The 14,350-nt window shown below is 29.6% G+C and overlaps 1 protein-coding gene across 1 annotated transcript in view; it reads right to left on the reverse strand.

The window, feature by feature from the left end:
• LOC129958989 (uncharacterized) overlaps positions 1-14,350 on the reverse strand; it is a 325,187-nt gene that overhangs the window by 117,427 nt on the left and 193,410 nt on the right. The window contains exons 8-9 of the mRNA XM_056071757.1: positions 8,096-8,770; positions 425-525 (exon numbers count right to left, since the gene is read on the reverse strand). Of these exons, the coding sequence (XP_055927732.1) occupies positions 425-525; positions 8,096-8,770 (776 nt within the window). The remainder of the gene's footprint in view (positions 1-424; positions 526-8,095; positions 8,771-14,350) is intronic.

The following is a 14,350-nucleotide window of genomic DNA, read 5'->3' on the forward strand; positions in this document are numbered from 1 at the left end:
TATTGTTATTCGCATCTGCAATCGATTATACGAAGATTTTTTTAACAATAAACGAGAATTATCTTTTTGCGATAAATACAAAGTAACTATTCATTAAATACTCAGTTTTATACGAAAATATTAGCAAAATTCGCAGGATTAGGATATATCAATTTATACCGGAATTTACAATTCAAATAGATGAAACCAAAAATATTTTTATAAATTTCAAATTTCAAACATTACTTGAGTATGAAAAGCAAGAATTGTTAAATTTCCAAGGTTCTTTCGTTTGGAATGGAATGCAAAATGACTTGAGGGGAAGAATGTGAATCAAAGAATGCAGTATGTAGGAATCAACAGACAGATTGATTTGAAAAAGGCATTTGCAAGAATGAGAGGCATTCACAGAATGTAACCCAAGATAAGAAAAAAAATCACTTACGGAAGAAGTCAAAAGGCTGTCCATCAGTCCATTCATAACAGTTCTCGTAGCGCAAATCATTGGCTCCAATCCAAAATGCATTGCTTCGCTCGTAAAAGGGGCTGCAGATACAAAATCGATGTTAGAGGACGCAAGAAAATAAAAGCGTAAAAACAGAAAAACACAATTTTCTTAAGCATGGTTAAGCAAATCAAACAAACATCGCTCTATCCGTAAATTAAATATTTGCCTAAGTGTTAATAGTTTAGATGATAAATTAGACTATTTTTGTTTAATTGAAACTTAACAAATAATGTGACGTGTGTAGTGAGTGATACATGCATTTTTAATTCAGTTTCTTTTCTTTTAAAAGGAAGTTATCGCGAAATGCGAGAGTTTATGCACTGTTTGCCTTAATTATTTTTCTGCAAACTTATATGTATGTAAGAGCATTCGAGTGGTAAACTTAAATGTTAAGCCCATAAAAAAATGCTTTATGAGCCTCCGAGGTATTAAAATCTAGAAAAATAAAGGGGAAAGGGGATTGGCTGAAAAAAATTAAATAAAAAAAGTCATTATTTTGAAATATTGACTTAACAATTATTGTTAAATATTTACTTGTGAAATAATAAATAAAGAAGTCTCTACTTATTTTAGTAAAATAACTTTATAAATGCATGATAATGTATTAATATATACATGTACTATACATAATGTATTAATACTGTTTTCTTCGTCATTGCCAGGCGTTGCCATTGAAGGGCGCTATTTTTTGAGAAGATGCTCCTACAACGTGAACAACTTTCCAGGATCTTAGGGTCTTCATGGTAGAATCTGCTCCATGAAAAGATGGACGTGAGTTTGAAACCCAGTTCTAAGAAAAATTAATTTTTTAATGCCAGTCTATACGTTAAATCCTCCGAGAGTCTCGCATTGTACGGAGTACATTCTCGCATTGTACGGAGCAGAAACTTAAAAATAAAGGCGATGCCGGCTCAGGTATTTTGTGCTTAGAAACCCCTACTGAACATACCTCGAATTTTGGTGTTTTTGTTTGGTTATCAATATTGCAAATCTGTATTCTTTTATAATAATTATTAATCTTTCAAGCATAGAAATGATTATGTTGTTGATTTGTTGTTTTCTGTTGGATTCCTATAATGATTTACTACTAATTGTAATTTTAAAGTCAATTTACCAGTATCCTGCTTTTGCTTTAGAGGATTTGATGCAATTATATATGGCTTTTATTAATGTTTGTCAGCAACTCTCTAAACTAATGCTTAATTACTTTATATACTGAGATATTTGGTATTTATTTTGATATGATGCATAGATTATTAAATATTTTATATATAATCAGTTAATTATGGAGGATTTAGCTCTCTCCAGTAGTTTTTGCATTATTAGACTCTTTTGTATGTGTACATGTGTCTGTCATTTGCGGAAAAAGAATATGCATATTATATATAGCGACATATCCTGCCCTTCGTAAATGTTGTGTTAAAGATGTGTTTGTAAAATTTGAGAGCTAACGAATAAAATCCTCCCCATCGGTTGTTTCTCCCTCTAAGCTTCATGTGTGAGCGGGTCGGCATGAGGTGACTTAATAAATAACTTAATATAAGTAACAATAACTTTATAAATAATTTTTTTCTTCTTCAGTATTTTGGTTTCCATTCTGTGCATTTTGGTTCAAATATTGCTATTTGAAATTACTTTGTTTTAATGGACATACATTTATAAATTTCTTTTTACTGTACTTTACACTTGTGAAGTTACCTCTTAATATTTGTGCTTCTTTCAATGGAAGGAATTTTATTTCGAAATTCTAGCTCAACTTTTCAGCTAAATCGTAGAGTTTAAGTTTCTTATATGAAGTGTTTAACTTTTCAATAATTTCTTTTTGTAACTTTGAAATTTAATTTAGTTTACTTATTTATTTGATTTTTTTCCCCTTAAAACCTTGTTCTTTACGTTCTATTTTGTTTGGAGAATTACTCGAGTTCTGGAAATAGTATTAAAATAAAACCTCGCTCTAAGGAAATTCTATTTCATTAATCGAATTTCTTATCGATCCCATTATAGAGAAAGTTTTACAATTTTCGTCACAATTTGGACTAAATATCAGAAATGTCAAATTCTAGAGAGTTATCTGTGTACAATGCTACTGGTAAAGTTCTTTTAAGCACTTTAAATTCAAGACGGCGTCTCGTAGAGGAAATAAAGTATACCTGTAGCAAAGTAAGTATGCTATATTTATTGAGGTATGTTCAGGAGGCTCTTGAGGTTCAGCGTCCTGGTCGAGAAGCAAGGATATTATAAAAAATAACTGAAAACATACAGGAGATCGATTAAAAAGTCCACTTAGGAAAATGTACGCTGTTCCATAATAGAAACGCATGAAAACGTTTAATGGAGTTATCTGTGAAATTGGTGGATATATTTGCGATTAAAATTATGAAATTCCCGTGGTTTGAAAAAATGTATTCTTCGGTATCTCTTTTAAGTACGTTTGTCAGATTTTTTTATTACTATTTTGTGTACTTTCTTCGTTGCTTAAATTTCACTTCACTATTACTTAACTCGAAAGAAATGTATAATGACACATGAGAATATATTTTTCAATTTTATTACGAACCCTTTTCCAAATCACGGAAAGTTCATAATACTAATCGCAAATTTCCCTGCCAATTTTTCAAATAACTCCATGAAACTTTTTTCCTGTGTTTTTATTATACTATAGAGTGCATTTTTTAATTGAATATTTTGGTCGATTTCCTTTATTTTTTGAGTTATTTCTGTAACTTTCTCATTTTGCCGCTAGGAGCGCTGTAACCTGTCTCAATAAATTCAGAATAATCACTGTACTATAATTATACATCACTTCCTTGGTTATATGGGATGCCGTTTTGAATTTAAAGGACTTAGAGCTTTACCGATCAACCTGTATAAATAAGAGTTAAAATATATGGAATATAGAGGTAAGAATTTGTTAAGTCTTGATCAAAAAGCTTCGTCTTATGATAGGTTAAGAAATGAAAATTGTTGATGTGGTTGATATATCTCATGATTTAAAGAAAATAATACTAATCAATTAAACCAGAAAGGTAAAATGGGTCGTTTTTCTTTAACATTAGCTCATGGTGTAAAACAGAAACCCAAGCATCGAAAAACTTATTTTTCTCAATTTTGAATTCTTGAAAATGTGTATTAAGGACCTGGCAGAAAAAATTTTACATTTCTGCAAAAACATCCAAGAAAGTATACTAAAGTCTATGGAAGCCTTCTGTATAGTATTCAGAATAGTGTATTTACTACATAGCAAATGATTTCACAACATTTGATTTCTGGAAAAACGACTCATTAAAAATATTTGAGTAAATATTAAGCTTAGATTTAAAAACTGGACTTATTTTTTATATAGGCTTAATGTTTTCTTGGAAATAATACGAAAAGTGAAATATTGTGGAAGGAAGAATTTATACAGCATTTCTTATCACTTTCGTCTTTACTAATTAAAACCACAATGGGTAAAATATGTATTGTCTAAGTACTATTAGTGAGCCAGAGATGCAGAGTTTTTTGCATCTTTAAAAATAATCATGATAATAAAAGTTTAAAGAAGTCGTGTTAAAGCGATTTAATTATAAGAACAATTCCGATACTTCTGAATTAATGGAGCAAAATATTTAAACCAGCTTCATTTAACTAAGTTCATGTCTTTTTAAAATCAGAAATGAATTAAAGGAAATAGCAAATCAATAAAACAAAACAAAAATGTTTGCAATGTTAAAAATTTAATCTGGCCTGCTTACTTTTAAAATACCTTTAAAGAACGGTATACTAGTTATCTCGGTAATGGTGTTATTAAGATTCCAAAGTTTCTATTGAACGCAAATGGTAGACACAGTAATGACTAACAAAGAGGAATTCGCTTATATATTTCTATTTGCATCAATTAAATGCATAAAAAAATTCTTGCTCTAGTATTTAAGAATGCTTCTAATTTTTCGATTACGAGTTTAGAAGTCATAAAAAAGCAGAAGCAAGATACCGCCACTAGACTAAACAAACTTAGAGCAGATTTAAAAGCCCAAATGTCTTCGAGTGTAGAATTCAGACTTAACTGCAATATTTAGATATTGGCTGCTCCCATGAGGAAGGATTTTCAGAAGAAACTGGCCAGCATTTGTGCTTCTGTAGGAGAGAAAACCAATGTCTAAGAGCACAGGTAGAGCCCATAACCTATTTTCCTCTGTTCTAATCATACTCTGCCTTAACCCACGAAGCCACTGGTTCTTCTTTCGTATATAGCTTTGAATTACTGAAGTTGCTTGCCTTTATGTCCACTTACAAGATATATATTTTGGAACAGATCTCGTATTTTAAACCGTGATCAGATGACGAGGACGACACCCACCCATCTTTCTCTTCAAGTCTCTGCTTCACACCACAACTAACAACAGGAAGACATTTGGCCCGACGGATTGAAAACACCCCAGACTCGCTTACATACAGGTTTCTTGAGTGGAACCGTTTTCGAACTATGAACTCTTCGGTTCCGAGTATGAGATGTTACTATTAGTTCCCTAAGGTTCAAGAAATGTTGAAAATAACTTTATTAGAGATGCAAAAGAGAATATTCATGTAAGCTTATAAATTATATGATTCGGCATATCATTTAGAAAAATAAATTGCTTTTTTTTTTTTTACTTAATAGAAGTTTTATGCGTTCCCTTTTTGCAGATGAAAATCATGAGAATGTATAACAAAGAATATAAAAAACATTAAATGACCTAGATATCGAATAAATTGTACATGCATTGTATTAGAGAAATTCATTGATTTGGGGCTAATTTAGTTATTGATTATTTGCTTAGTTACTGTTTATTTTTCAGAACACAAAACAAAATAACACAAAAATATTTATCTGAATAAAAGATCTGAAATTCATCATTGCACGAAACTCAAAGAAAGTAAAACATTTCAAATTTGCTGACTAGCAACTGATCTAATTCAAATATTAAAAAAATGTCAATTGAAACAAAGAAACATTAACACGTATAGTTTAAATTTAAATATGTATAGGTAAAATGTATAGGTCTACGTATCTAAAAAGAAAAAACGTAATAATACAATATCTTCCTTTACAGAAAAAACCACATTGTTTCTTCCATTATTGTATAAATTCCTTTCTTCCGGTGGATTGTTATTACTGTTATTAACTAAAGATTGATATTGATTCAAGTAGTGAATTAACTGCCACGGCAACTGAAATTCACCCGGACTGCTATTGCATTTAAGGATATTGTTAACACAAGAACTGTCTGTTTATCATCAAATTAGATCAGAACATTTTCTTTTTTGCTTACAGCAAATCAATGGCACAGCAGATATTAATGACAGCTCCAGCAGATCGATAATTCTTAGTTAGAATAACAAGAAATAAAATAATATATTTTCTTTTGTCTTGTGGTGACCAAGTGGGGAGAACTTGGCTTCGGGATCTAAAATCAGATTTTATGTGGATCCCATGCAAATTAAATTTGTCACTGAGACTCAAATATCCTCACGTTGGTGTGGGAAAGAATTGAGCTGAAGTGTTGAATTCATCATAATAGAACGGTTCCAGTTTATGAAGTTATGATTCCAAATTAAATCTCGTACTGTCTTAAAATGGAAAGTTAATCCGATTAAACTCCAATTGACAGTCTTAAGGTGTTGTTTATTTCAAATGTTAATAGTTGATCCGTTCCCAAATATCGTTCGTGTTGCTTTAAAATTGGACTTTAAATTAACCAAAATAGGTTAAATTTTGTTTGAATACTCACGTGTAGTGTCTAAAGAAATGAATACTTGTCGATTTCACTTTCCAAATCGAAACTATTTTTCTATTAGTCATGACTCACGTCTAACACCTAATTGGGTCAAATAGATAGTTGTTGGATATATAGTATAATTAGATGTCCCTTTCTTTGCAATATTAACTATATTAGAGAGTGATCATCTAATCAAATAGATGGTTCAATACAAATAGATGGTAGCTGTGAATCACATGTGAGTCATGCGGCTAGCAGCGAGTTAAATATATATCTATTTGAATAGATAGCTAAAAAAAGTCTTGATAATTAGTAGGAAATATTCATGAAAACGAATTAGTCCAGTTTCAAATTTGCAAATTTCTCGCTACTATTATACATACAGATTTTTATTCATTGGAATAACCTTTTCTCTATTTTGGAGAAGTTTCTTTAGATAAATGTAAAATGTGTTAACCATTCATTACTAAGAACGCGCATTTTCGATTTAATAAATTTATGTTGTTAGCTCCATTCTTTAGTAATTGTCTTGAAACTACAAAGAACTCTTCTAAACAGAATTGAAGGTTCAATCTTCAGTAGCAACTTTGTAAATCTGAAAAGTTAATTACGGAAAATAAGCATTCATTTAATATATATATTAGAAATGAAAAACAAGATTATGTAGTGCCTACGCTAAATAATTTTTTTCATAGATATGTGATAAGAAATATTTAATTCTTCTGGTTAGGCATATGCACACATGTTTAATCTTTTAAACCTAAATGATCATGAATTGTTTAATAGTAAAATTATAAATATACTAGAAGGCTTCGCTCCCTATTTGCTTTCTCCGGACAACCCTGACATTGTCCAATGCTGTAGTCGATGTTTGTTAGCTCCAGTTAGCAAGTTTTAAAATTTAACTGGCGATTCATTCAATGTTGGAAACTTAATCTCTCCATGATGACAATATACGTTTGCCGATCAGCCCACTTCCGATTCAAAACTCAAAGCCCCACAATGAGAACATTCTTTGCTCATATATCCAATAGCTAAATATTGTTTCATTTTTTCACATTTTGCAGCTAACATAGCAACTTTACGATCAGCTTTTTTTTTCCAAATTAGCACATTATCCCACGGTCTTTCTTCACTTTTTTTTTTTTTTTTTTGCAGTGACGCCCCATGACTATTTTAAAAAACCTGAAGGGTTAACGCGTGTATTATTTAGGTATTCAAATTAAAATTTGCGTTACTCGAAAAAGGTGAATAAACCGGAAAATTATTCATTAGTGTTGCCATAAACGGTGTGTCTAAAAATAGAATTACTAAATAATATCGTTTGAAATTCCTTTACTCTTAATTTGGTGTTAATTAAAGATTTACTTTTAATTTTCTGTCACCATTTTACCGACAAATGCAATATAAATATTTACTACGATAAAATATTATTTTTCATTAAATATTACAAACAATAGTGGCAACACAAACCTCAAAGTCATGGATCAGGTGACTATCTACCAATCACAAAGCGAATAAAACGCAATGTTTACATAACATTTTTTTATATGATAGATAGATATTAATTGCTCGTTTTAAAGTTGTGCAGATGGTTATTTGCTCTTTCGTTCGATGTTCTATAAATTCTTTCAATACTTAGTATTTTATTACAAATGTAGAAATGATTTACTTTTATATATAGTAAAAAGTACTATATGGAAAATAATATAGTCGACTAAATTCAAGTATATTTAGACGGAAAAATATTTGAAGATTCTATAATGAAAGATAAAAAGAGTGTCTATTGAGTGGTTGCATCTTATTTGAGTTACTGACTAAATAAATGAATAAAGAGACAATTAAGATGGTTTATTAAGACGAAACTCACCTGCTTTTAAGGATATCATCAATAAGTAAAGCCACTGTGTTGTCCGTGATGCTTGCTAAATGACCATTTCTCATCTGACAAGCTTCTTCAGCCTCCATCCAGTTAAGTCTTTCATCAATGGCCTTGTAACAAAATTTTTTACCAGGTACCCAACCATAAGGGCAATCAGGTGCACTGGTTGGATCATCTGGAATTGCTCTGTAGGTTGCGCAGAATCCTCTGCGAAGTAAATCATTGTCAGTTCGTATCCGAATTTCAATGGAATTTCTGGGTGTGTGCAAGGTCAACATGTCTTTCTGGTCGTCGTTCTCATCGAAGCAGAGTCCCAGCAAAAGTTTCTCAGCTCGAGAAGAATTACGAGAAATGACTTGAAGGGTATTATTTTGACAAAAGGCACCATTTGTAACGCCTAAAAGACTCAGTTTCAGTTCAATCGAATACCCAAAAGGCACATAAATGGAATAGATCATATTACATTCGAAGATGATATCTGGGTAGCCGGTGCTGCAAAACTGACCGATCGTGCTGTCAGCGAATGTTCGATTGGAGCACTGGGGGAGGTATTCGTAGCGAAGCCACACATCTTCGAAGTTGCCATCCCAATAAACTCTTAGAGAATTTGATTCTGATATGTAGAATTCTGTTTGTGCATTAGATGAAGTGTTGCAAGATGTCCTGTAAAAGAAAAGCAAAAATCAATTAGTAGTTTTAGTAGGTCTATGTAAAATGATAACTAAAAAGTAAAAAATGTATCTTTTCTCTCTGTGTATTGTAAATAAAAACTGTGATTAGCAAAATTTCTTGTCTATAATTCATGTTTAGGATTGCTTATAAAATAACAATAAATTAATCTAAGGGTAGGCCTGTCATCTCAGGGTATAAACAAATTTAGCTTTTGTGGCATTAAACCCAACAATTTTTCAATCACTCATTCAAAAGAGTTAATCTCATTTTGGCGGCCCTGAAGCTAATATTTTTCCTCATATAGTTTATGTTAAGAAAATATAAAAATGTTCCTCATTTTCTCTCTTCATCTCAGTGTAAATAAAAAAAAATTATAACAATTCACTGTTAAAATAAATAAAAATTATATAAATGTATTCTGAATACCACATCTACTAAAGAACCAACCTAAACAGCAACAATTACTTTCACGTGCTAAGTGAGGTAAAAGAATCGAGACAGTTTTTTCTCGAAATTAAAGCATGAGACTTGAATTTTTACGACGAGGTCCGATTCTTGATACTGGCTCCACGAAACGGAGATTTAGCATCAATAGCTATAGGGTCTATTTCGATTTTTATGCTTGAACCACAGACTTTTGCTATGCTTTTACACTACTGCCTGAAATAGCGAGATTTCGTCTTCACAACACATTTCACATAGACCAAAACCGCCATTCATCTAAATGGTATACTTTGTTTATATCTGCTCTAGTTAGCAATAGGGAGAAATGTACCAGAAAAAAGGACTTAGGGGGACACGATACCTAAAAAAATGATCAAAATGTCGAAATTTTTTTATTGTTTCATTTGTTTGCTTATACCCTTCTTCACATCACACTAAAATACTAAAGCTGTATCTGTATTATTTCAAAAGTTATTAAGGTTTTATTAGGAATAACACGGATTTAAAAGGACCTGAACCTTGAAAAATGGCTTTTAAAGACTCGGAATTTCCGAACTAGTGTCACAACCCAAAGAAATATTGAATAATTTTACTCTTTTTAGCAGAGAATTGTGTCCTTCTAGTAAAGATTCTTGGTGTTTTTATCAGGAAGCTTTGGCCAATGATAAAACACCAGGCTCACATAAAACACATATAAAAACACCAATAAATGAGAAATGTGTCTCAAAAGTTATGCCAATTTATCATTGACTGGCATCAGATGAACTGTTTCAGACTTGCACAAGATGTTTAACACAGAATTCAAATGAAAATCTGCATAGTGTAATATAGAATAAGTGCTCAAACGGAATTTCTTTTTCCCTGTGTGGAATCCGAAATGCAACTGCAGATACAATTTCTGAGTTCAATGCAGGGATATCTAAATCATTAGAAAGTGTTCAAGTTAAAAATAACATTCCTCTGAACAAACAATTTAGCCATGTGGAGAGATTATAGGCGTGTGTATCAGAGTAAGCATAAGAAATCTGCTGCGTATGAGTCAATTCAGAAAAAAATTAAACGCATAGAATGTGAACGCTTGTGAACTCATAGAATGCTATAATTTTTAAAAAGATGGACTAGCATACAAACCTGGATGCTTTTGAATCATATGTTAAATAAATTTTAATCACTGGATATGTTAATTTATTTTTAGAAACTCTAGATATTTTGTCGGTTAAATACAGCTGTTTTTCTCGATCAGGTTTACTTTTACTGCAACAATGAGTACTTAAATCTTCAAAATATCTTGTATTGAAGATACGTGTTATAAATTTTGTATATATATTTTAAATTATATAGTTTTTATGACTATGCAAAATATTTGCTTGAGGAAAGAGCAAATAGATTTTTATTCATAAATCAAATCTTTAAATGTCTTTTACTCCATGTTCTGTTTTTTTCCCTCTTCTTGTTTTAAAAATACTAAGACTTTTTCTTAAATAAGATAGAGCTTTCAAATTTTGTCTACAAGGTCATCATTATATATTTAATAAAAGTGTGCATGCAATAAGCATTCACTTGATTAGTTTTTTTAAAACCAGATTTAAAATGATGTGCTTCTAGATTTCTCTATTTTTCACAATATATAATATAAAAAATTTTATATTAAAATAAGTATTAAAAATTCCTGTAATCCATACATAATTTTATGTAATATATTTTAGAGAATCTATAAAAAAGCTTGAAGCAAAATTACTCATAATTAAAAAAGTAGTGGCAAATTTTAAAAATTGAATTTTTTAAAAAATAAATTAAAATTTCATCTAAGCACGTAGATTAAAATGGTTTTTTTTTTCAGGATGTTTTTATTTCAATGTTAACATAAACTTCTATGAAACTACTTTATTTAAGGCTTAAAACTTAAAAAAAAGTTGTGAAGGTACTGTGTCCCCTTTTTACAATAGTAGGAGTGCAATTGTTTTTTGCTATAAACAAACTATGAAAATATGTTGTTTCTTCAGAATGTTCAACTGTATCAATATTTTATGAATGATAACATGTCAGTAAAAACTTATATTTAGAGAGCAAATTATATGTAATTGGTTTTCTCAAATCTTAAAAATTTAAGATCATCATATCCAATAAAAGTTTTTCTGGAATAGACACACTGGTAGAGTTTCAAAATATCAGGAATGCAAATTCCTAATTCAGAATGAGGTCAAATTTTAGGTCAGAGCATTAAAATTTCAATATTTTTCTTCTTTTCTTCTGTAGCCGCCAATAACCATATCCAATAATATGATTACTTTTTATAGTTTATTAAATCATTAGAAGTTAGATTTCATGTGATATATTTCCAGATTATTTCATCGATAACTTTCTCTATCTTTTTAACTTGCAATAGAGATGAATCATTAACAAGATGAATCATTAGAGATGAATCATTCTTGAAAGTTTCATTAAAAATTTCAGAGAATATTGATTTTCCCCGCAATGTTTCGAAGCAATGTAAACATTTACAACGCAAATAAAAGAACACCATTTATAACTCATAAAAAACCTTCCAGTAATGGTTTTCAAACAGACATAGCAGAATGATTAAACAAATCTGTGTACATAGCTAATTAGCTTTTAATTTTTCCCCCATTATATTTGCTAACACTTTTCTGTTAAATCGATTTCTGGTCACGAAATAAGCGACTGTTTTTTTTTGTTTTGTTTTATATTATACTAGCCGCCTTTGGCGACCAGGTTCGCCAATCTTAATGTTCGTTAAAATTTTAATAATTAAATAGTTTATGCAATTCCAACTTTAATAGATTCTTCAGAAAATATTTTAAAACTTCAAATTTCGATAGTCATATAATTCACTCATAATATTATAAAGGCCTTCAGTCATAACGTGATATGTATCTCTCTCATTTTCTGTTACCCCTCGTAGAATTTATGCTTTAAATTAAAGTGTAAATGATTAATCTGCAATTAATATAATAATATTTTTTACTGAAACAAAGCCTTTTTTTTAATAATATGATTACTGATAATAGAGTCACTGAGCGTTTAAACTTTATGGGCACTAAAGAATATCTTTCTTAATTTATGTAATATCTCAAGAATTTGTCAACAAAATTTTCTCAGATTCATCATGAACAGATCGATTCATTAACAATGTTTCATTTTAAATGCATCAAACACTAAGAAAATAAAATGAATCGTTTAAAATAATCGGTCGAAAACAGGTTTAAAAAAACTACTTAAAAAACGATGTACTTAAAACTATAAGCATATATCAAAAAATATATAACTAACATAAATACAATTTAATTACAAAAGCATGCAATTAGCCTAAAAATAATTTAAATCATTGAAAACAGGTTAAAAAAAAACTACTTAAAAAACGATGTACTTAAAACTATAAGCATATACAAAAAATATATAACTAACATAAATACAATTTACTTACAAAAGCATACAACTAACTTAAAAGTAATTTAAATCGTCCGTTGATAATGGTTGCCATGCCAACAGTCAGAACACAGTGCGCATGCGTGAATTTTCTTCGTCTTTTACGATAACGCAAATGCGTGAATTTTTCTACGCCAGTTGGGGTGACGCTATGCAGATTATACATTTTTAATTTCCTTTATTCTGTGTTATTTTAATTCAAAAGTACTTCAGAATGAATCTAAAACATGGATTAATTAACAACGTTTAATTTTAAATGCATTAAACATTAAGAAAATAAACAGAATCGTTTGAAATAATCCGCCGAAAAATCTTAACCCTAGCCTCATTACTGTTGGGAGAAAAAAAGAACTAAAGCCGAAATCATTTGGCGTAGGGAAAATGGAAGATTATTTTGGCGGAAAAGTTGGCGGTGGGGAAAATGGAAGATTTTTTTGGCGGGAAAGTTAGTTTTTAATTAATAATTAAAATTCTAATTAAAATTTCAAAAAAAGGGACCCCAGGTGCACATTCCCGACCTCTAAGGTATACATGTACCAAATTTGGTAGCTGTATGTCAAATGACCTGGCCTGTAGAGCGCCAACACACACACACACACACACATTGAGCTTTATTATTAGATATATATATATATATATACAGAATTTTTTAAAGAAAGATGGCAGATATAATAAGAATTTCAGAGTCTTAACAAAATTATTTCCAAGTATAGTTTTAAAACATATAATAGCATGAAAAATATTTAATGAGGTTAAGGATTGTAAAATAATAATGCTTTTAAGTGTTTCTTGTATTAAGAATTTAAATATAATTGCCACAAAAAGCAGATTTTTATTTAAACATGGTTTCATTCTGAAGATTATGAAATTAGGGAATGATGGTATTTGCAAAAATAATCTACTTAAATCTTATTAAAAATATTCACAGCAAGGATTAATTTTAAATAAAATTTCAATAACATGGATTAATTTTTAAAGTAATTAGTGATTAATTTTCCATTGTATAATTACAAATAAATGAAAAATTATTATATCAAACGTCATTAGCAAGAAAAGTGTTTATTGAAAGTGTGTATACTTGGTTAGAAATAGATATTTCTATTTTAAATGTAAACATTTTTTCAGTTTAAATATATAACAATTTCAAAAATTTATTTAAAAAAATAACTTTTTATTTAAACATGAACAGATGAAATTCTTTTGATGATATTCAGATTGATGATTATGATGATATATTTTAAATGATTTTGATGATTCTTTTGATATGATTCTTTCGATGATGTCACAATTTGTATAATTAGTTTGAAAAAAATCAATAAAGAAAAAAAGTAAAAGGCTCTTATCAAAATGCAAAAAAATAGGAAAGAAAAGAATGTTTAAATAATTTTGTTCTTGTTATGTTTTTATCAAAAATTTGGAGTTCAAAACAAAGCAGAAAAAAAAACTTCATGCTGATAGAAATATTGATTTTTGATCAAAGCAGCACTAAACATTTTAGTGCTGCTTTTATCAAACTACTGAGCACCTGTTTTTTTTTTCAAGAAAACTTTTTAATTTTTATTATTTAATCTTTAAAGTTTTTTAATTCATTTTTACATATACTATTGAATCTTGTAATTATTTTTTTAAAAATTGCTCTCTATGGAAAAGCTGACATGAAATCAAAATTTATGAATAAAT

The sequence above is a fragment of the Argiope bruennichi genome, chromosome X1 (genome assembly GCF_947563725.1).
Source record: "Argiope bruennichi chromosome X1, qqArgBrue1.1, whole genome shotgun sequence".
In the NCBI taxonomy this organism is placed as follows: Eukaryota; Metazoa; Arthropoda; class Arachnida; order Araneae; family Araneidae; genus Argiope; species Argiope bruennichi.